Below are 22,861 nucleotides of genomic sequence, written 5' to 3' on the forward strand. Positions count from 1 at the left end.
CACACGTTTAGCTTAGCTTAGCATCAACACTGGAGATAGAGAGAAAATCACTGTCCTTTTGACCTGTTATGTTAATACAGATGGTTTTTACCAACAATACACTGCTACATGCAACAACTGCTTTTCCCGCTCAGAGTAAGTTGATAGATGTTTCTTCTGAAAGCTGATAGGTCAGTTAAGATGAACCCTGTGGATCCTCCTCAAACATGAAGTAATAGCCTGTGTTTTCCTGATGTGACGTCAAAGTGGTGAAAATGTTTCCTTAATCTGCAGTTTGTTTAATTTGACATGAGTAAAAAATAACCACTACAGTTGTTTTTATTTTTTATTCCATCCTATTTCGATCAGCTCCAGTGAGTTCATCAGGGTCTTGATTCATGTTTCTGTGTAAAGTTCAGTGTGATCCTCTGTTACCTGTTCCTGCTGCTTCCACTGAAACTCTGCGTCTCAGCTGGTTTATTCAGCTCTGAGCTTCCATTAACATGAATCCAACAGCTCCTTTCATCCCTGTCTGACTTGACGTGGTGACGTTGACGTGACAACACCCCCCTAAGCCCCACCCCCCTAAGCAGCTGAATCTTCCGTCTTTTATTCGTCTTCATCCAAACAAGATGGAAAAGTTATTTTTGTTGCTTCTTCTCTGTCTCGGTTCATCAGCAGGTAGGATCACGTTTTACATATTTATTTCACTCTTTCTCTCTCTACTTCTTTACTCTGCATTTTTCTCCTGCGTCACACTCCTGCATGATTTAGTTTCACTTTCACTTCAACTTGATAAAACAATCAACAAACAAGTTTTAACTGGATCCTACTTAATATATTATATTTATGATGATTGTAAAGTCTGTTGATCCTCGAAAACCTTGTTTGTCCCACAGTGAAACACTCCCTCAAGTATGTTGTCACTGTGTCTTCTGGAGACACAAACCTCCCACCTGTTGTGACTGTTGGACTGATCGATGAATATAAGATAGGTTACTGCGACAGCGACAAAAAGTCGTTACAACCACGGGACTGGATGAAAAATTATTTAGATACAGACCCTCATCAGCTGGAGTGGTACAAAACACAGTGTTATGAGATAATGCCGAACGTCTTCAAAGACAGGATGTCCAATTTGAAGCAGCGCCTCAACCAAAGTGATGGTACAGTGTGTTTTTATGTTTCATTGTGAACTCTTATATATGTGTTTTAATACTTTATTTTCCACTACTCATCAATTCACTGATTATATTTTTCATGCACATGAAATATTCAGAGTTAAACTGCAGGAGGAGACATGGTGAGAAACAATAACGATGTAACGATGAGGAATTATTTAGCCGATCAGAGCATCAGCTGTGTCAGACAGTGAAAGTTTGGTTGTGATTTCCACCTTTTGCCATTTTGAAATTGTTGCAATAGAAACCACTAATGATTATTCAGTAAACAGGGATGTTTTAATGCAGACACATGAAGGTAACAGACCAGAAACAAAGAAGGAGGGTAACAAGTAGCTGTTGTCACATGATGATCACAGACGACGGGAACAGGAAGTTAACATGAGACTCAACACAGACTCTGCTCCCTGACTCACTGGAGCCTTAGCTATGATCCACCTTCCTTCCAATGGAGGCAAGACACTGGAAGCAATAACAGAGAGAGTCAAACAATCACATTACTACGCAGCACCATAACACAACACACATTTATTAAAGATCATCTTTCCAGTGGAGAAATCATCTGTCCATCACTGTTAACTTCAGTCTCTGTGTCTGTCTCTGTCTCAGGTGTCCACATTTTACAGAGGATAAGTGGCTGTGAATGGGACGATGAGACTGGAGAAGTTACTGGTTTCATGCAGTATGGTTATGATGGAGAAGATTTCTTGTCATTGGACATGAACACACTGACATGGATCGCTCCGAACCCACTGGCTGTCGTCACCAAACTGACATGGGATGCCGACAAAGCGAGAATAATAGACTATAACAACTTCCACACTCAGATTTTTCCTGAATGGCTGCAGAAGTATTTGGACTATGGGAGGAGCTCTCTGCAGAGAACAGGTAGAATCACATTACCTGATGTAGTTTCATGAACACAACAATATTCATATAGACTACTCAGACTGAATTACCAGTGTATCATCACTCCTCTCAGTCTGACTTTACCTTCTTTAGAGATTTGAGTCAGTCCTGACCAATCAGTAGAGACGGACATGTCAGGTGCTCTGACATCACTTTCAGTCAGCTGCTGATGGTCAGTGGACAGTTAGTTTGAGTTCAGTGAGTTAAAGAGTTTCATGGTTAGAAGAGAAAGATGCTGTGAACCATAGAAACAGGTGAGTCCTTCTCCTCTAGTGACTCTCTTTAGTGGAGGAGTAGTTCCCCTCTCTGACTACATACAGACTGTGGGGGTTGTGTAGGAAACGTAACATATGTTGGGATCGGCTGCAGAGCAAACAATTCATTCATTCATTCAGACACAATCTAACACTAATGTGTGATAGGATGACATGATGGAGAAATGACATTTTATATCCAACAGGTCAAAGGTCAGCTTCACTGTGACATCATAATGTTCTGCAAAAACACCTCTGGCCATTATTGAACACTGTAACTCAGGAAGGAGAGACTGTGACCATGTTTCCTGTAACTTGACTGGTTGGTGGAGGGATACAACGCTTCATCTTGATGACTCCATATTGAATCTCTTCATCTTTCTTTTCCCTTGTTTCCTTTCCTGTTTGTCCTTTTTCATCTTTCTCTACCCCTTCACCATCTCTCACCTCCTCTACTTCCTTTCTATCTCTCTCTCTCTCTCTCTCTCCCTCTCTCACTCTCTCTCTCTCCCTCTCTCTCTTCCTCCCTCTCGCTCTCCCTCTCTCTCTCTCTCTCTCTCTATCTCCCTCTCTCTCTCTCTCTCTCTCTCTCTCTCTCTCCCTCTCTCTCTCTCTCTCTCTCTCTCTCTCTCTCTCACTCCCTCCAGAGCTTCCCTCAGTGTCTCTCCTCCAGAAGACTCCCTCCTCTCCAGTCAGCTGCCACGCTACAGGTTTCTACCCTCACAGAGCTGTGATGTTCTGGAGGAAAGATGGAGAGGATCTACATGAGGACGTGGACCAAGGAGAGATCCTCCCCAACCATGATGAAACCTTCCAGATGAGAGTTGACCTGGACATTTCATCAGTCACACCTGAAGACTGGAGGAGGTACGACTGTGTGTTTCAGCTCTCTGGAGTGAAGGAGGACGTCGTCACCAAACTGGACAAAGCAGAGATCAGGACCAATGAAGGTAAGAGTGAGATCAGCAGCTGCTGAATGTGACATCATGTCTGTGGTTTGTTCTCAAGTTCAGCTTTGAATTCTTCTTCAACAAAACTCATAATAACAAACCAGTTAAATCATTAATATAATCAGACCAGATTACCAGCAGATCTTTATAATTTATTTATGGGTTTAATTATAACATGCATTGCTGTTTTCCACAGTGTGTGTCCAACACATGAGGGTTTAATATATATTTAAGATAACAGCTGAATAGGATGAACAGATTCATGGATGGATGGATATACAGTTCTGTTCTGTTCTAACCTGTTTATCTGTATCATCTGTAATTATTTTGTTATGTTGTTGTTCACCAGAGAAGCCCAGTAACGTGAGCGTCCCCATCATCACTGCAGTGGTTGTTCTCACTCTCGTCCTCATTGCAGTCACTGGATTCATGGTTTACAAAAAGAAGAAAGGTGAGAGAGAAATAGAAAGATCACCTGACTGTTACAATCCTTTGACTTTAGTCTGAGTTGATGTTTTCATCCAGATTTGTCTTTTCTTTTGATTTTAGCCAAACACGCTCCACTTTGTAAGTAAAACTTATTTTCCTCTATCTCCAATGATCTGACACTATTTATACTTGAGATTAAAATGTTTTAAACATGATTGTGTAAATCAACTTTTTCAAAACAGTTTCTACATTTCCTGTTTATAAAAGTTCAGTGCTGGATGAGTGACTTTACACAGTTTCTCACAAACAGTGTGTTTCTGCTCTTACAGCTCCTGACAGCGACTCTGAGCTCTCTGAGAAACTGAATGAAGGAACCTGACAAACACTCAGTCAGTGAGCTCACATGGGAGGGAAAAAGTGACGTGTGTCACATTATACAGCTGAAAGAGTCTAAATGATGTTTTCCTGTAGCAAAAGTGCAATAGCTTTATATGAACAAAGTGGGATTAAGGGATAAAAACAATCTTGCTTGAGGTAAATGTCAAATATAATAGTTTTATTTTTTCATGATTGATTATTTAATTTTATCATTGATCTTACATTGATGCATTAATCTGTTTTCTATCATTTTTGAATGACAGTTTCTGGTTTTACTGTAACTCAGAGAAACATCTAACTAACCTCTGTTTGTTATTGAAACCATCTGCTTTTCTTTGGTGAAACGGGTCATGGGACATAATTAATGAAACTGCTGGGTATTATTAGACTGGTGGAACCAGATACACAGTGATGGTACTTGGACTGATAAGTGGGACATGGCGTTCACATGAAGTTATCTATTCAACCAGTTGGACCAGCCCATGATGTGATCATGTAGATATGAGGCAGAGGCAGCAGAGTATCTGCTCTTTGACTGAATGAGAGAAGGATTTAAAAGCAGCTTAAAGCAACATTAGCTCAGGGTTAGAGAAGGTGTCGTCTGTCAGAGGTTCAGTAGATTCATGACAACACAGACTGACACCCGCTGCAGCGTCTAGTTATAGATCAAAGATCATTTAACTGGAGAACTGGTCATCTACAGGACCATCAAATATAAAATGTGTTGTTCTTTCTTTTGGTGCTGATGTTCCACTTTTAAATAAAGTTCAATTTTCCAAAGATTGTCTTTATTTCTGAAGTTCACATGTTCATCTGTATCTGCAGGAATATGAATATTAGTTGAGCTGTTAATCTTCTCACAGAAGAGCTGGATGAGAGCAGAGTCAGCTCCCACACACGTTTAGCTTAGCTTAGCATCAACACTGGAGATAGAGAGAAAATCACAGAGTCTTGTTGACCTGTTATGTTAATACAGGTGGTTTTTACCAACAATACACTGCTACATGCAACAACTGCTTTTCCCGCTCAGAGTAAGTTGATAGATGTTTCTTCTGAAAGCTGATAGGTCAGTTAAGATGAACTCTGTGGCTCCTCCTCAAACATGAAGAAATAGCCTGTGTTTTCCTGATGTGACGTCATGTGATGTTGAAGTGGTGAAAATGTTTCCTTAATCTGCAGTTTGTTTAATTTGACATGAGTAAAAAATAACCACTACAACTGTTGTTATTTTTTATTCCATCTTATTTCAATCAGCTCCAGTGAGTTCATCAGGGTCTTGATTCATGTTTCTGTGTAAAGTTCAGTGTGATCCTCTGTTACCTGTTCCTGCTGCTTCCACTGAAACTCTGCGTCTCAGCTGGTCTGCTGCTGAAGTCCAATGTCTGCAGCAGTAGTTTAATGACACTGGTGACTTCTTAATGTTGTCTTTATAATCACAGCATCAAGGACACAAGTTCATCAGTGGCCACAGAGCTACTGTTCACATAGTTGGTAGCTGTAATAACTGTTTATTTAACAGCTACATTGGATTTATTCACTTGTCATGAAGCTTTTGTTTTGAGATACTGAAGAAGGGTAGTGCATTTTATTTCAAAGTGAGGTCCAAACAACATATCAGTAATGCTGCAAGGTCTTCTTTTTTTTTCTTGGATAGAAAATGATATAGAAGATAAACATTAAGATGTTGATTGGTCACTAACTGCCAGACTTCAAGACTGGTTACTGCAGTCCTCTGAGTGTCCTTTAAGACTGTAAGCTGTAACATGCACTGTCTCATGTTATCTAAAACTGAAGCCATAGAATCTAATAATACATAAGCCCATAATGTATTTAAGTTTAAACCTCTGCGTCTAGAAGGTGATCACAAATGATTGACAATAAATAATCACAAAAACCACAATTTGCACGTAGCCAAATAAATCTGTCAGATCTAGAGATCAATAAAACCAGGCTGTTCTGATCAGTCAAGTCACTGAGTGTGAGTGAAGACGCTGAGTAGTGATGAAGTGACGTGATAGAGAAGCAACTGCTCCTCAGTGTATCCAGTTTTATCTGACCAGACCAACCAATCAGATATAGATGAACTTTGATTATTTGCATGTGGCTTGTTTATGATTGGTCAAATAGAGAAGGACAAAATAAAATACTTTTCAGTTGTTTTAATTTTGGGATGAAGCAGGAGTATTTGGTGGAGCATTGTCCCACATGCCCATGCCTCGAGCTGGGCCTGCACGGGACATGTATTCTGTTAACAGAATAAATCTTCGTCTTCAAATCCAACTAATAAAAAGTAAATCTCCTCAATGAAACCAAAGAGAAGTTTTGCACTTTGTGGAGAGAAGCTGCCGCGTCTGATTCCTGGAGCCGCCTTCATCTGACGAGGTTTCAGCTTCTGTAGACGATCGTCTCTGCCACTAGATGTCGCACTAGACCAGCAGCATCTCACACCAGGTGGTGTGTATCAGATCCTTTGCAAGGCTCTGTGAGCTACTGTTACCCAGAGCACCTCCAGACAGTTGTGCATCTTTACAGAAGCACGAGTTCGATTCATGTCGCCGCTCTGATGTTGAATGACTTACATACACAGAGGAAGCAAACAACTGCCTTAAAAACAATCTGATTTATTTACATCATTTACTCATTGTACACACAGAGATATGTAAAGGACTGTGACATTGTTTTGATGAGGTTAGACTACAATTAGAAATCATCACATTAAAACTAAGTTTTGAAAGTTTAAGCTATGATTTTGAAACTGAAAAACAGGATTGGGATGTGACATTTCAAATGCCCAGTGTTCATGTTATTGCAAATGATGTTTTGACCTGTCATTGGACCCTACAGTGGGTGTCAGGCTGTGTTGTCATAAATCTACTGAGCCCCTGACGCACGACACCTTCTCTAACTAACTTCTCTGTTGGTGAAACAGATCAAACCAGGAACGAAAAAAGAAATGTTTATTAAGCCAAGAAAATTCCCCAGTAAGTCAGGAAGATCCTACAACCAGCATTGTGTTCATAAGCCACTCCTCTGGCAATACATACCCATTATATACAATCATAAATACCTAAATAAAGTAGCAAGAATAATTTAGAGAATAAAACTACTAAATTGCACAAATGATCCATTCCACAAATAGATTAACACACTTAAGAACCTAATTGTTACACTATTGCACACTTTAAACAAACCACGTAGATTTTGAATTGCAGAAATTGTCATCTAAAGCCTGATGACCTTTCTTGCTTTCCTTGATGGAAAGTCATCAGTTACCAAAATTATATACAATCATACATATTAGAAAGATTAGTTAGCTTTTACATTAGGAAGTGGCTAGGTGTTCCTAGATGTTTAAGCACAGTGGCACTGTATGGGAAAGGCATACTTCAGCTCCCAGTAACTAGTCTAGTGGAGGAGTTTAAATGTACAAAGGTTAGGACAGAGCTCCTGTTATCTGGGAGCAAAGATGCGGTAGTTAGTAAGGTGGTTCCAAACCCAATCAAGGGGAGAAAGTGGAATCCAAGAATCGCAGTGCAGGAGGCAGAAGCAATGCTTAGGCATACAGAGATTGTGGGTAATGTCCAAATAGGCCGGGGAGGCTTGAGGCTTGGCCCAAGCAAACCGGTGTGGAGTAGAGCAGGTCCCAAGGAGAAGAGAAAGCTAGTCGTGGAGCAGGTTCGTAGACAGGAGGAAATATTAAGGGGTGCTAAGGCAGTGGCCCAGGCTAAGCAGGGACAGTGGGTGAATTGGGAAGGTGTAGACAAGAAAAAGCTTAGCTGGAAAGAGCTGTGGAGTATGGAGGAAAGTAGTATTAGATTCTTGATAGGGGCAACTTATGATGTATTGCCAACTCCCCAGAACCTAAAACTCTGGGTAAATGGAGACCCACTATGTTCATTTGGTGACGACGTCGTCCCTCACTCCAGAGAGCTGAAACACACAGTCGTACCTCCTCCAGTCTTCAGGTGTGACTGATGAAATGTTCAGGTCAACTCTCATCTGGAAGGTGTCATCATTGTTGGGGAGGATCTCTCCTTGGTCCACGTCCTCATGAAGATCCTCTCCATCTTTCCTCCAGAACATCACAGCTCTGTGAGGGTAGAAACCTGTAGCGTGGCAGCTGACTGGAGAGGAGGGAGTCTTCTGGAGGAGAGACACTGAGGGAAGCTCTGGAGAATAAAAAAACATTATCATTATCAAGGTATGTCATACATTTTAAAAAATACTAAAATAATCAGTAACAACTGATTCATCTTTAAACTTTGAGAACAGTGAACATATCCTGTGCTTCAGTTCAAGTGCACATGATGCAGTTTACCTCCACCACCAGGGGGAGCCAAAGTCTCACTCATGATGATAATACAGGGGTTAACTGAATTATTGGCTAGATGCTGTACTATATTAATGCTATACTTAATAACAGTAAAAAATATTCCATTATAAATAAAAATCCTGCATCCTCTGTAGTGGTTCTTAACCTGAGGGTTGGACCACCTCTACAGGGTCTCAGGGTAAATTTGGGTCGGTCTTGAGATGATAAATGGAGAGAAAAGAAGAAAAAATAACTGTGACTTCAATCTGTCCCATAAATATAGTTGAGTGAAAAGTACAACCTTTCCCTCAGAACTGTGGGGGAGTAGAAGTATAAAGTGGGTATATACTCAATCATACTACTCAATTATATTAAAACCGTAGTGAAGAACAGAACATGAGTAAATGTACTTTGTTACATTTCACCACTGGTCATGATTGAAGAGTGAGTGTCCGTTTATGGTGGTGATAAAAAAAAACCCACAGTCCTGCCAGACAAAGTTACATTTGGACAAACAAAAATCAGATCCTGTTGAGGCTGAAATGAATATTACAAACATAAACACTTTCTTATCATTATTTTCACTTGCTTCTTGCCCACACATTCTTTCATGTACAAAAATATTTTAATATGATTCAGGATAATCATCTGTAAATGCATAACTGAACCCAGCTTCATTTATTATTTACATTCATATTACCATCCCAGTCTGACGCACTATGAGTTAGAGGTGTTAATAGAGTGAGTAAAAGTGAGACAGAGAGAGAGAGAGTAAAGACAAAGACGTGAATGAACGACAGTGAGAGTAAAAGTGGAAACACGGTCATATATACTGCAAAGAGACATTTCAGGTCACGTGACTCTACCTGGTCTACCCAGAAAACCACTTGCATAGATCAAATACTTCTTCAGCCAGAAAGGATAAACGTTGATGATGATGTTCTTCCAATGCCTATTATTAGCTGTATTTCCATCCCACTCCTGTTTAGTGGTTTCAGCCTGGGGGTTTGCAGCGATCCACGTCTCTGTCTCCAGGTCAAATGTGAGGAAGTCTTCCCCATTATAACCATATTGGTTATAACCTATAACCTTCTCAGTCTCATCATCCCAATCACAGCCGAAAATCTGCTGGATGATGTGAACACCTGAGAGAGAGAGAGAGAGAGAGAGAGAGAGAGAGAGAGAGAGAGAGAGAGAGAGAGAGAGAGAGAGTAAACCAGAGTGAGTTCAGCGCAGTCAGCTGCAGTTTACGGAAGAGGATCAGCGCCACATGTGAAAGTCCAACTCTGACTTTTTTTCTGGGTTTGTCCTCATCGGTTCACGTCGTCTGTTCATGTCTGCTTTACCCTCTGTCTGTTCATGTTGCCTGTTCCTGTTTCTTGTTTAAGTTCCTGTGTTTCCCTGTGCTTCACCAGTGTTTAAGCTTTTTCAGTTAAATAAACCTTTTTGCACCGTCTCCCAAGTGTTGGCTGCATTTTGGGTCCTACTTACCACAAACCTTGACACATTTCACTACAACTCTGACGCAATGTCACCCTGACATCATTTTCAGACGAGGCATGAAGTTTACAGAGCAGCAGTTAGGGTCAAGACAAGGTGTCGTATATTCCAGTTTCACAAATCACAAATTTCCCTCAAGGGGTGCTTCATTTCACTATGCTAATAATTACATAGTCACCTGCATGTGAAATAACTCCACTCATGCTCCTCTTTTGTTCAGACATTTATGCAGCTATTACCATGTTCATAAAGTAAAAAAATGTTTATAAAGCATAAATCAGTGAATACACAGTGCTTTACAAAAACCATAATGACTGCAGCACAGCCTCAGTAATTTTCTCCTTGTGCTCTGAGAGCTGCACAGATGAATATAAACAAAAAAATGTTAGTTTTGTACTTCTCCTTTCTCTGTCTTTTAATTTTATCTACATCTCAATCTCACAATTTTCATGTTCACATCATGTCCTCTAAAGTGTAATTACCCGAGAGGGAACAACCTTTCACGTCGGCTTCTGACTTTTAATTCTGAGTTGAACAGACTGACAAATCAGACTCAGTGAAAAGAACTGCAGACATCTCAGCAAACCTTTGTCTGCAAAGACTCCACAGCTGAAATCCAGTAGTCACACTGATACAGTTTTACAGGAGCTGTACATTGTTTGCTTGTGTCATGTTGTGGCAAAAAGTCATATCAAGTATTTCAGCATGTACCTCATGTATTCTTTGGAACGCATTATTGAACTGAGAATAGTTCATTACTATGATTAGTAATTGAGCTCATGTCAGTGTGACTGGGACAAGAGTCCTGGGAGAAGATTGTGAAATTGAGTTACTGGAATATTTGCTGTTACAAATACATAACACAACAAAATAGCATCAGATTTAGGCTGTTTATCCTTTGTGACTACAAGGTGAGCAGTAGGGATCCTCCCTCCCTCCTGTCGCCAAGTGTTTGCTAATGTCTATAATAAATTATGATCTTGGCGCTTTACAAATAAAACTGAATGTTTGAATACTGCAGGTCAGAATGAGGGGTGTTTCTCCATATCACTTTTTTTGAACTAATGAAGTGATTGTTGCATGAATGCACCAACCAGCAGCAGAAAAGCAAACAGTGCATAGTAATGTTCATCTACTCATCCATGTGTTGTAACGCTGTTATACACAGATTTCTGCAGCAGAGTCATTACTGACCTCAGCAGAGTTATTCTGCTCTAATCAAGTGGAAAAAGAAACATACCTCCAGTTTGGTTTGAGTGCTGCTTGTTCCTGAGATAAACTCACTCATTCATTCAATGGGCCATTAATACACAAGTCACAACATCTACGGCTCTCTCTTCCTCTATAATTACGATCTAAATACCTAGTAAATGAAAGTAAAGGATGTATTAACTGCATCACACACCTGAAGTTCAATGAGGCTTAGGCGGGAAACAGGAAGCAGCAGAGATAGAAAGTTAGTAACAGACTCCATCTGATCAAATAAAAGGTATTTAAAGAGATTTCATTTGTTGCTTTTTCCAGTAGAGACATAAACAGGTCAAACCAAGACAGAAAAAACAAATAAACCCACACCTCTGTCAGTGTTTATCAAGACAAGATAATTCCACAGTCAGGAAGTTTTTACAACCATCACTGTAAGCCACTACTTTATCTTCCACTTGCACAACATTACATAGAGGTGTTCACTGTGTCTGTTGTTGTTATCATTTCCTACATCTTGGCTGTTTACAGTTTGTGTTTCACTTCACAATCAGACATTACAGATGTTGCTGCCCTCTAGTGGAGAGTTAATGAAACACACCTAATTAAAGTTTTGACCTCATGGTGACATTGTATGTATTTATATTTCTCTATAATATTTCTTCATTTTTATTGTTTTTTATCTTTCTCTTCTACTCACGATGGTGTTCGACTCTCTCTCTCTCTTTTTACCCTCGGCACAGAGGAGCAGATGTTCCCACACATTAAAGGGAAGTTGTGTTATCATCGGCAGGAAGCCAGTGTTCAGCACAGTTTACAGGAAATCAAACTCTTGTTGCAGATCAGCAGTTAATATACCACACATCAGGTGGCGGTGGTTGTTTTGTCCCTTAAACAGCTGCATCCAGATGTTAGTGCACTATTTGACTGATACTGTGAGTGAATCATTGCAGCCATTAGTCCTACAGTTACAACTCTTCTACACACTGAACTGTGAGGACTAGACATCATGTCTGCACTGCTACAGAGAGAGTTCAGTGACTGTACAATGTTCCCATACAGAAATGTAATATCTGACATAGATGTCCCAATAGCCAATTAGTATTTTCTTTGCATTTTTGGATTTTAATTTGGCACAAATAAATATATTTACTTAGTTATTTATTGTTATTGTATTTGTTGTTGTCACAGAAAGTCGCAGGCTTCCCTTTATAGAAACTTGGTTCTTTCCAAACACTTAAAACCCCTGAAGCTACAAATCTTAAAAGTCAGAAGTGTCATGTTTTGCCATGGAAGGCACTTTTTGTTAGTTTTATTTTCGACTTTTTGCACTTCCTGTTTTATTTTGTATTGGTTTCCTTGTGTGTCTGTGTGTTGCTTCTTGTCAAGGTCCTGTTTCTGTGTGGTGATTGTCTGACTCGCCCTAATGTGTTTCACCTGTGTTCAATCACCCTTGCCTCCCTTGTCTATATAGTCCTTGTGCTTCCCTTTGTCTGTGTCGGTTCGTCTGTTTAGTTCAGGGTTTGTTCATGTCACGTTCACGTCTGGATTTTTGTTAATAAACCTGCCTGCACCGTCTCCCAAGAGTTGACTGCATTTGGGTCCAACTTACCTCGCAACCCTTGACAAGAAGAATATATTTATCAGTAAATGATCTCGACTGGAACCTGAAAATCTATGACTTTATTGCTCAATTGCACATTTTCTTACTTCTTTATTTATAATGTAGAACTCCAGATATACCGTCCCTTTGCTAAACCAGTGCAGCATTGTTCTTAGTAATGTTGGCAGCAGCAGTTTTAAGTTTAACAAACGCTGGTTTTGGAGTTTGGCGAAGGAAGACGGAACAGAAAGCAACAGAGAGAAAGTTCACACTTCATTTTATTTGACCGAACAGTTTCTAGTTTACTGAACCAAAAGCATCTCATCAACAATTCTCACTGTACTGAGGATTAAATATAGCACTTCATATGTGTGCAACACTTTGAATGTTAATGTGTTAACAAAGGGACAAACATATATAAATGAACAGTTCAATCAAACTGGATTTGCATTAATTTCAGCTCTTACAATAAAATAAAGCAGATACATTTCTAAAACTTTAAGTTTATTTGAATTACAGAGTCACATGATCCATATGATGAAATCACAACTAGGCTTGAACCATATCTGCAACTTCATATCTAGTCCAGTCCAGCCCAAAATTTGCGATGTACGATAATTATATATTATATAATTGTATTATTGTATTTTATGTTTCAAGCGATGCTGATATTCTCTTCTCTCAATATTATGAAAAACATTTCATATGCCAGTAAATATTGTGATATTCAATATTGTTGTTGCTGTTTCATTCTTCATCATCAAGTCTCATTGCATACAATTATTTCATATAACAATAACCAAAGCAGCTGCTTAATCAATGAATTTTGTGGCAATTGATAAATGTCAAAGATGTAAAACAAACCCAAACTAAAAAAGAGACAAGTGGTCGCATCAGCACAACAACAACAAAACGCATGTGCAGAAAATCAGGTGAAATAAACTACATGTGTGTTTCCCACCTCTGTTATGTCTGATTCCAGCTTTACCTGAAATGGTTGAGTTTAGAATCTGTTGACCACCTTCATCCTTTCTAATCCCAATTTTTCCCCAGTTGGTCCTGATCTCTGATTTGTCCAGTTTGGTGACGATGTCCTCCTTCACTCCAGAGAGCTGAAACACACAGTCGTACCTCCTCCAGTCTTCAGGTGTGACTGATGAAATGTCCAGGTCAACTCTCATCTGGAAGGTTTCATCATGGTTGGGGAGGATCTCTCCTTGGTCCACGTCCTCATGAAGATCCTCTCCATCTTTCCTCCAGAACATCACAGCTCTGTGAGGGTAGAAACCTGTAGCGTGGCAGCTGACTGGAGAGGAGGGAGTCTTCTGGAGGAGAGACACTGAGGGAGGCTCTGGAGGGAGAGAGAGAGAGAGAGGGAGAGGGACAGAGAGAGAGAGGGAGAGGGAGAGAGAGAGAGAGGGACTATATTTTACTTCATATTCACTGTAATGTTAAATGACATTCAAAGAAACATGCTGTTGTAAAACTGCAGCAGACCATGGGTTACCTGTTCTCAGCAGAGAGCTCTTCCCAGAGTTCACGAACATCTTCAGCCACTCAGGACAGAGCTGGGTGAGGAGGCTCTTAATGTGAGCTAACGCAGCTTTGTCAGTGTCCCACTCGTGTTTGGTGATGACAGCCTCCCACTGAGCAAAAAGTGGTCCAAAACACGTTAAAAAGACGTGATATCCGAACATCCAGAAGACGTTCTCAGAGGAGCCAGAATGAAAGTTTTTAATACGTCTTTCCCGGACGTTTTAAAGATGTCTTTTCTAGACGTTGTATAGATGTCATAAAAGTACGTGTTAAAGACGTGATATCCGAACATCCAGAAGACGTCCTCAGAGGAGCCAGAATGAAAGTTTTTAATACGTCTTTCCCGGACGTTTTAAAGATGTCTTTTCTAGATGTTGTATAGATGTCTTTTCTAGACGTTTTAAAGATGTCTTTTCTAGACGTTGTATAGATGTCTTTTCTAGACGTTTTAAAGATGTCTTTTCTAGACGTTTTAAAGATGTCTTTTCTAGACGTTGTATAGATGTCATAAAAGTACGTGTTAAAGACGTGATATCCGAACATACAGAAGACGTCCTCAGAGGAGCCAGAATGAAAGTTTTTAATACGTCTTTTCCGGACGTTTTAAAGATGTCTTTTCTGGACGTTTTATAGATGTCATAAAAGTACGTGTTAAAGACACAATTATTGGACATCCAGAAGACAATATCCATGAGGGCAATATAGGCCACATCTTTTCAGGACATTAAACGTTAAAAATTCAAACTTGGTTACTAATGAGAACAGCTTATAAAAGTAGTACCCTTCACTGACATGAATGAAATGCACACACTACAATTAACCACTACTGTCCTGTACTGATTAGATGAGTGATGACCAGAGTTGCTAATCAGATATTAAAAAATGGATAAACGTTACAGATAATTAGTATAAAGTTCCACTGTCCTCAAATTGACACAAACATAAAAAGTGAAGAATGCATGTTTGAGCAGAAATAGACAACTTGGATCTGTGTGTGACAGTGAGTGAGTGAGCATTCATTCTTATATGATATGATATAGTATCACTTTCTGTTTGATCATCAATGACTCAACAGTTGTCGACACACAGTATCCATATTTGTCTACAACACATAAAAGTATTGGACTTCATTAATTATCGAAGTGAACATCTAATACATCTAATAGTTACAACCTCCCCACTGGGGTGAGCTGTAACACTGCTGGGGATAGATGTAAGGATGACAGGTAATTAGCCGATTTAACATTCACACTATCCAATTTTATTCAAGAACTTTGATGAAAAGCCACGAACACATTTAAAATACATTGTACAACAGTGAACATTGAATAAAACGAAAATAACAAAACTATAAATATATAAAAGTATTTAAAATTAGAAAAGAGTAAAAATTCAGTTGCTAACAAGACCTAATTGTAACCTCCTCCTCCAACTCGTCCCGGGGCATGCTTCAAGTGATCTGCAGCTGCAGATCTGATTTGCGCCTCCGTCGCAGCAGAATCCCATTGCATAACAGCAGCTAAAATAAAAAAGAATAATATCAAAAAACAAACAACAAAAAAATCATGTGAATACATCCTCAGAGGAGCCAAATTGAAAGCCTGTGTCAATACATAATGATGCTACTGTTCAGAGGCCCGTGTCAGAAAGCAGGTTTATAGTGAAAACTCTGAGTCTGTTAACCCTAAATGAGGGAAACTGGGCTTTCCATTTCAGAAAGGGAGGAAAATCACACCTGAGAAACTGAAGTAAGTTAACCTCTGAGTATGACTATGGTAACTGAATCTATGAACCTAACCTTGTCAGGAGCAGGTTTCTTCAATGAACCTTGAGTTTCTCTCCGTCTCCGTATTTTGTAAATGGCTAAAATAAATTAGATTTTTAACATTTATATTAAAACTTTTTTTTATATCTAAATTTCTGTATGAACAACCATTTCCATCAACTATAACTCATGTGGCACATTGTGTTAGCTAATCCAAGTTTGTACTGCCCTGATGCACAAATAACAAGACAAGTACATCAAGAGTCTCTAGTTTAAGAAGCACATGCTTCATGGGTCCTCCATTTGCAGCTTCATTAATTGACCCTTTGCTAAGCACCTCCCTTAAAAAACTAAGACGTCTCGAAATTAATAGTAAGTTACTTATGTTTAAACTTTAAGTCGAGTCACTGTGTTGTAGGCTACTTGAGCACAAGAAATACTAGTAACATTAATTGCTAGGCAGAGACACGTTCTGACATATTGATATCTTTTAGCATTTTGTGATCGAACGCCCTATACCTGACTATCCCAGTCCTGTGACTGCTCTCCCTTCGTAAATGTATGTTTGTGGAGTTTGGATCACACAGCAGACATTTGTCAAATGCAGCGCAACTGAAATGATGGTGGAGGACTGCTTTACATATCATTATGGTTAAGAAAATGTGGTCCGTGGGGTGTGAAGTCTCTGTTGCTGATAAAGTGCATGGCTCCATTTAGTCACATTTTGCAACCATTTTACTGTAACAGTTACTGTATCCACAAGGTATGCGCTGCCCTTCTTTCACTCAACAAGAGAAGGGGGATTGAGACGGTGCCTGAACGCGGGTGGGACTCAGTTAGTCATGATCAACAATGCTAGTTATCTGCATGCTGATTTTATATATACGATGAATGGCTATACTTACATGCAGTGGACCTCTCCCTGCTGTATGACTTAGATGAACCTGAAAAGTCAACACCAGAATATTCAGTCAGTCACGATCAACAATGCTAGTTATCTGCATGTTGATTTAATTCTGTGGGGAAACAGTGTAGGTAGCTTGTATATTTTCTCATTTTAAAAGAAAATCACAACAATTTAATTCAAGCAATATAGAGAAACTCTTCCACAAAGCTGAATGATAAACAAAATGTCAAGGACATGTCTTAATAGTGAACTTACCTGGTTGGCAGCTCTTCTTTTCTCTATGAAGATATAAAAAACATATTTATCAAGTGTATTAAGATGTCAGAAAAACATTTTGCATTAAAATGAATTGTTACATTCTACAATGGCGATGTTAAGTACAACAAATTAGACTAATAGCTACATGATGATACAAGAAAATAAAGTGAAACTGCAGACTGATCACATACAAAACTATATTAAAGGACCAGCCAGACAACTGAAAATACTGAATTATTCAAAATATTCTCTACAGAATAACCATGGTGGGGTTGATGACCATCTGTCAACTGTGCATTACCTCTGTAGGACACATAAGTCTAATTAAACGAGGGCATTAAAAGAACACAACAGTAGTTAGACATTGCAGCAGCTAATACTAGCTGAGGACTGTGGTAAACTGTGCACTCTAAAGCTTTCACACGAATTGTATTTTGTATTTCTTAGACGTGTCATCCTCAACAACTAAGTATTTCAAAATAGACAGCAGCGTGAGTTGTCTGTGTTGAGTCTCGAGAAGTTTAAGCTTTGCGACAGCTGGCTGTCACGGAAATTGAGGACAGGGGAGTTTGGAGTGGGCATGTCAGATCAGTAGAATTAAAACCACCATAATTTACAAAAAGATCACACCATCTGATAATTTAAAGATTATATGAAGATTTATATTATGACATCTAACATGACAATTTTAAGATTTCCAACTAAACACAAAGTTACTGTCTTATTTATGATAGGAATACTTCTATCGACCTCATCTTCCTCAGGTAAAGAAGTAAACATACAGCTCGACATTCTCTACTTAAAAGATAATGTTCCCAGTCCGTCTCAATGAGTCATTACGAAATATTATATACTCTTACTGTCCCTTAGGCTAGCCCCTGCACATTCAGCTTGTCCAGTTCACACGGCCCATTCTAGCCAGCATAGGCTGGCTCTCACTAACTGTCACTCGCACACAGCCTATATGTAGAAAATCATATGAAAAACTATATTATTTTTCGTACTAAAACAAATTAAATTATTCATAAAGGGAAAAGTCTGATATGAAGCCTACCGCACTCCCATTTAAAACAGATAACATTAGCTTTTGTGCATCCAAAAAAAGCAGATTTTGAATTTAGGAATAAACAGCAATATAACGTTTTTAACCTGGATGCATAAAATAATAAGAGAGTTAGGAAGCACATTTCCTCTAACTGCAAAACTACCTGATCTGTAAATGTTGCCTGTAGTCACAACCAAGTTAACCTAACGGCCCAAGTGGCGCTAACATTATGCTAACGTTATACGAAGCGGTTTGCTAGCAGGCGCCAAAAAAAAAAAAAAATTCTAGCAAACGTTGTTTTCCAAGTCGTATGTACAAAATGAGACTTGATAAATTGCCTAACAATGTCATGTGTGTTTTACAAAGACTTTCGTTTTAGGGTTTTATGGAAGTTTAGTTTAATTTCTTACCTTACGATCTGCAGGAGTCGAGTAACTGCCAAGTCCACTGTGTGATTGTACAATTCCTTGCAGACTTCATATCCATCCGTGCGACAGCACTATAGAAAACTTTCCTGGCAAGTTGGCTCGATTAAAAAAGCAATGTCATTTCATAAAAGGTTGAAATAGTCGTTAAAGGCAATGTTAACCACTACGCGTCCCAATTAAATTATTAATCACCACTATAAAAGTAGAACTACTTTCACAGCGGAAGGATATCAGTCTGGTAACAAGAACGTGATTGGTTAATTCAACCGAACTTTATTAATACCGTACGACCTTACAGCCAAAAATGTTTTAAATACCAAACCACAGACAGTTGTTAAATAAAAAATATTCTATATTCTATAAAAAAAATGACAAATTATTATTAACAAACGGGGAATATGTGGATAAATAGATTAATTCAAGTTATTGATGTTAGGATGGCTGCCGGTACTGCATACGGAAAACGTTTTTTTTTTTTTAATCTCTGAATCCGGAGGCAAAACCTGCCCAAATCAGGAATAACTCCTCAACCATATGGCCTATATTCATTATTCTGGTCACTTTTGAAAGAAGCTAACATGAATCCATGGTATTTAAACCATTTCTATAGAGTCAAGATGCAACAAAGGAATTTTTTATCCTTGCCTTGTAAAAATGCACTATAACAATAAAGCACTATAACCATTAACCAAGTTCCAGTAGCCAATTTTTCTGCTGAATTTGTTTTCCAACTCCTATACAACAATTGTAACTGTAAACCTGATGGAAATACACCAAAATGCAACATTTATGATGAAAATATATATATTTTCCCAGGTACTCAGGTTTTGGCTTAGCCTCTGTGATTTTGAATTCAAACTACTATTTATTTGCATGGCAACAAGTTGCAAGTAACATAAACCTCCAAAAATCATTGAAGTATTACTAAAAACAATGAATATTGCTGAGTATTGGTTAATTGTTAAGAAGTCTATGCTGTACAGGCAGATCAATGGAGAACAGCCATTGAAACCTCACTCTTCATGACAAAAAAACAGCTCTAAGGGGCCTGCCTTGCCTCACTCAATGTAATTTATTAACTAATTCAGGCTGTCATATAGACGTCCAGATTGTGGCCTATCGGAATGTCTCATTTACACTAGTTCTGGTTGTCTGTAGCCGTCCAAAATTGGGCCAGGATGGACGACTTTACTCAGTGTCATTTATCAACTAAATCAGGCTGTCAAATAGACGTCCAGATTGTGGTCGGTCAGAACGTCTCATTTCAACTAGTTCTGTCTGTAAGTAGACGTCCAAAATTGGGCCAGGCTGGACAACTTCACTCAATGTCATTAATTGACTAGTTCTGGCTGTCATATAAACGTCCAGATTGTGGCCCGTCAGAACGTCTATTTTCAACTAGTTCTGTCTGTAAGTAGACGTCCAAAATTGGGCCAGGCTGGACAACTTCACTCAATGTCATTAATTGACTAGTTCTGGCTGTTATATAAACGTCCAGATTGTGGCCTCTCAGAACGTCTATTTTCAACTAGTTCTGTCTGTAAGTAGACGTCCAAAATTGGGCCAGGCTGGACAACTTCACTCAATGTCATTAATTGACTAGTTCTGGCTGTCATATAAACGTCCAGATTGTGGCCCGTCAGAACGTCTATTTTCAACTAGTTCTGTCTGTAAGTAGACGTCCAAAATTGGGCCAGGCTGGACAACTTCACTCAATGTCATTAATTGACTAGTTCTGGCTGTTATATAAACGTCCAGATTGTGGCCTCTCAGAACGTCTATTTTCAACTAGTTCTGTCTGTAAGTAGACGTCCAAAATTGGGCCAGGCTGGACAACTTCACTCAATGTCATTAATTGACTAGTTCTGGCTGTCATATAAACGTCCAGATTGTGGCCCGTCAGAACGTCTATTTTCAACTAGTTCTGTCTGTAAGTAGACGTCCAAAATTGGGCCAGGCTGGACAACTTCACTCAATGTCATTAATTGACTAGTTCTGGCTGTTATATAAACGTCCAGATTGTGGCCTCTCAGAACGTCTATTTTCAACTAGTTCTGTCTGTAAGTAGACGTCCAAAATTGGGCCAGGCTGGACAACTTCACTCAATGTCATTAATTGACTAGTTCTGGCTGTCATATAAACGTCCAGATTGTGGCCTGTCAGAACGTCTTATTTCAACTAGTTCTGTCTCTAAATAGACGTCCAAAATTGGGCCAGACTGGACTACTTCACTCAATGTCATTTATCGACTGGTTCTGGCTGTCATATAAACGTCCAGATTGTGGCCTCTCAGAACGTCTATTTTCAACTAGTTCTGTCTGTAAGTAGACGTCCAAAATTGGGCCAGGATGGACGACTTTACTCAGTGTCATTTATCAACTAAATCAGGCTGTCAAATAGACGTCCAGATTGTGGTCGGTCAGAACGTCTCATTTCAACTAGTTCTGTCTGTAAATAGACGTCCAAAATCGGGCCAGGCTGGACTACTTCACTCAATGTCATTTATCGACTAGTTCTGGCTGTCATATAGACGTCCAGATTGTGGCCTGGACGGACGGACGTGATATCAACTAGAATTGGACGTCCACAGACGTTGCTTGCTCAGTGGGCTGTGGTGTTGGAGCGATCCATGTCTCTGTCTTTACATCAAATGCCATGAAATCTTCTCCATCATAACCGAACTGATTATAACCGTTAACTTCTTCAGTCTCATCGTCCAATTCACAGCCAAACATCCTCTGGTAAATGTGGACACCTGAGACAGAGACAGATAATATGTTATTACATACAATGTACAGTATATGATTTGATTGTATTTTTTTACAACATTAGAACATTTAAAAAAGTTTGAAAGTGAGCAAACCTCTGTTTGATCTCCGCTCTAACAGGTAACGTGTCTGTGTGGTGCAGACTGTGTTTTCTCTCCATGTGACACTAACCATACTTGAATGGTGCAGTGCGCTGAGTTGTACTGTACTGTAAATAGTGGATTCCAAAAAAAGCGTGTGTGTGTGTGTGTGTGTGTGTGTGTGTGTGTGTGTGTGTGCGCGCGCGCTTGTGTTCATGACAGGTGTCTACGTCTGTTTGCTGTGTAACAAACTAGATTGAGGAAATAATTCAGCAGGAAAACGTGAGACCTACAGTAAATATACCTCCAGTTTGGTCGAAGCTCTCCATCAGAGTCTTCATCATGGCGTTGAAGGAGCGGTGACCAGCATGACACTCTTCAGTGAACCAGTCCATGTGCTTTGGATCATGCTCCAGGGCTTTTGTCATCCAGTCCTGTTTGGGTTCAGCTCGACTGATGTTGCTGTCGCAGTAAATCACCTCAGCTCCATCAACCATCGCAACACCGACAAACTCCGGCCATTTTTGGTCTCCAAACACGCCAGTGTAGAGAAAGTGCAGGGAGTGAGTCACTGCAGCAGAAACAGGTTTTCTGTTAAGTTAAACCTCTTTGGTAAAGCTAATCATTTCTGCAACTTAAGTAGTTTTTTAACCTAAAAATATACTAATTTGTTTTTTTTTTAAAAGATAACTGATTAAGATCCATTTCATGTTTGGCTGCATCCAAACCTTGTTCACCAGTTTATAAGAAACGAGCTCCTCCTGTGAGAATTCAACGCGCTTCATGTAATAGAGAGTAACGGACGGAAAGTGACGAGACAGTCACGTAAGCTGCACCGAAGCCCCAATGCAATAACTTACATCATTAAATAGGAGCAATAAAATGATAAATATACTTGCAACCGAAGGTGTTAAAATTCATCTAATTGTTTGTTACAATAAGATAAATAATATGTTTTTCAGTGCAAATACTGTAATAAACCTGCTTTTATTTTAAGCATGTGCTTTTAAGCATCTTTCCAGTAACTTTACCTAGAAATGTCACTTGACAAAATAGACATTTCATCTAAGAACTTCAGTCTAAAAGTTGGGATCCGAGTAGTTTTACCCCCCAAAAAAGAGCGCTGTCATATATTAAAACAAACTAGAATATAAGTGAAATCAAGCTGCTGTTACAACAAAAGGTTGAAATAAAATGTGATCTCACCTGGAGATACAACGTGACAGAAGAGGAGCAACAGAAATAAAGTCTTCATCATGTCTCAGTGGAGCTGATCTAGTGATGAACTTCAGGTGTATGTACATACACACACACACACACACACACACACACAGATACGATCTGCCCACGCATCAATAGATACCCTCTACAGGAAG

General features: G+C 39.3%; 2 protein-coding genes and 1 long non-coding RNA gene across 5 annotated transcripts; 1 reads left to right on the forward strand and 2 right to left on the reverse strand.

The window, feature by feature from the left end:
* Positions 1-530: 530 nt before the first annotated feature.
* LOC130183382 (major histocompatibility complex class I-related gene protein-like) lies at positions 531-4,860 on the forward strand. 2 transcript variants are annotated; one of them, XM_056398714.1, is made up of 7 exons: positions 531-660; positions 879-1,145; positions 1,770-2,048; positions 2,971-3,273; positions 3,623-3,724; positions 3,823-3,840; positions 4,032-4,860. In XM_056398714.1, exons 1-7 carry the CDS (start codon positions 612-614, stop codon positions 4,079-4,081), a joined length of 1,068 nt encoding a protein of 355 aa, XP_056254689.1. In that variant the 5' UTR covers positions 531-611; the 3' UTR covers positions 4,082-4,860. The 2 variants fall into 2 exon arrangements, with proteins under 2 accessions (XP_056254689.1, XP_056254690.1); XM_056398715.1 differs by lacking the exon at positions 1,770-2,048.
* Positions 4,861-6,692: 1,832 nt separating this feature from the next.
* LOC130183890 (major histocompatibility complex class I-related gene protein-like) lies at positions 6,693-22,802 on the reverse strand. Its single transcript, XM_056399631.1, has 8 exons — positions 22,692-22,802; positions 21,790-22,056; positions 21,247-21,392; positions 14,206-14,338; positions 13,608-14,049; positions 11,133-11,161; positions 9,259-9,537; positions 6,693-8,249 (listed from the first exon to the last, which is right to left on the reverse strand). The coding sequence occupies exons 1-8, from the start codon at positions 22,741-22,743 to the stop codon at positions 7,975-7,977; spliced, it is 1,623 nt and encodes a 540-aa protein (XP_056255606.1). The 5' UTR covers positions 22,744-22,802; the 3' UTR covers positions 6,693-7,974.
* LOC130183385 (uncharacterized) lies at positions 15,473-18,657 on the reverse strand. Of its 2 annotated transcripts, XR_008829831.1 has the most exons (4): positions 18,620-18,657; positions 17,162-17,184; positions 16,905-16,943; positions 15,473-15,753 (listed from the first exon to the last, which is right to left on the reverse strand). It is a non-coding gene; the product is annotated as an uncharacterized LOC130183385 (long non-coding RNA). The 2 variants fall into 2 exon arrangements; XR_008829830.1 differs by lacking the exon at positions 18,620-18,657 and having other exon boundaries at positions 17,162-18,604.
* Positions 22,803-22,861: the final 59 nt, after the last annotated feature.

The sequence above is a fragment of the Seriola aureovittata genome, chromosome 16 (genome assembly GCF_021018895.1).
Source record: "Seriola aureovittata isolate HTS-2021-v1 ecotype China chromosome 16, ASM2101889v1, whole genome shotgun sequence".
Taxonomy (NCBI): domain Eukaryota; kingdom Metazoa; phylum Chordata; class Actinopteri; order Carangiformes; family Carangidae; genus Seriola; species Seriola aureovittata.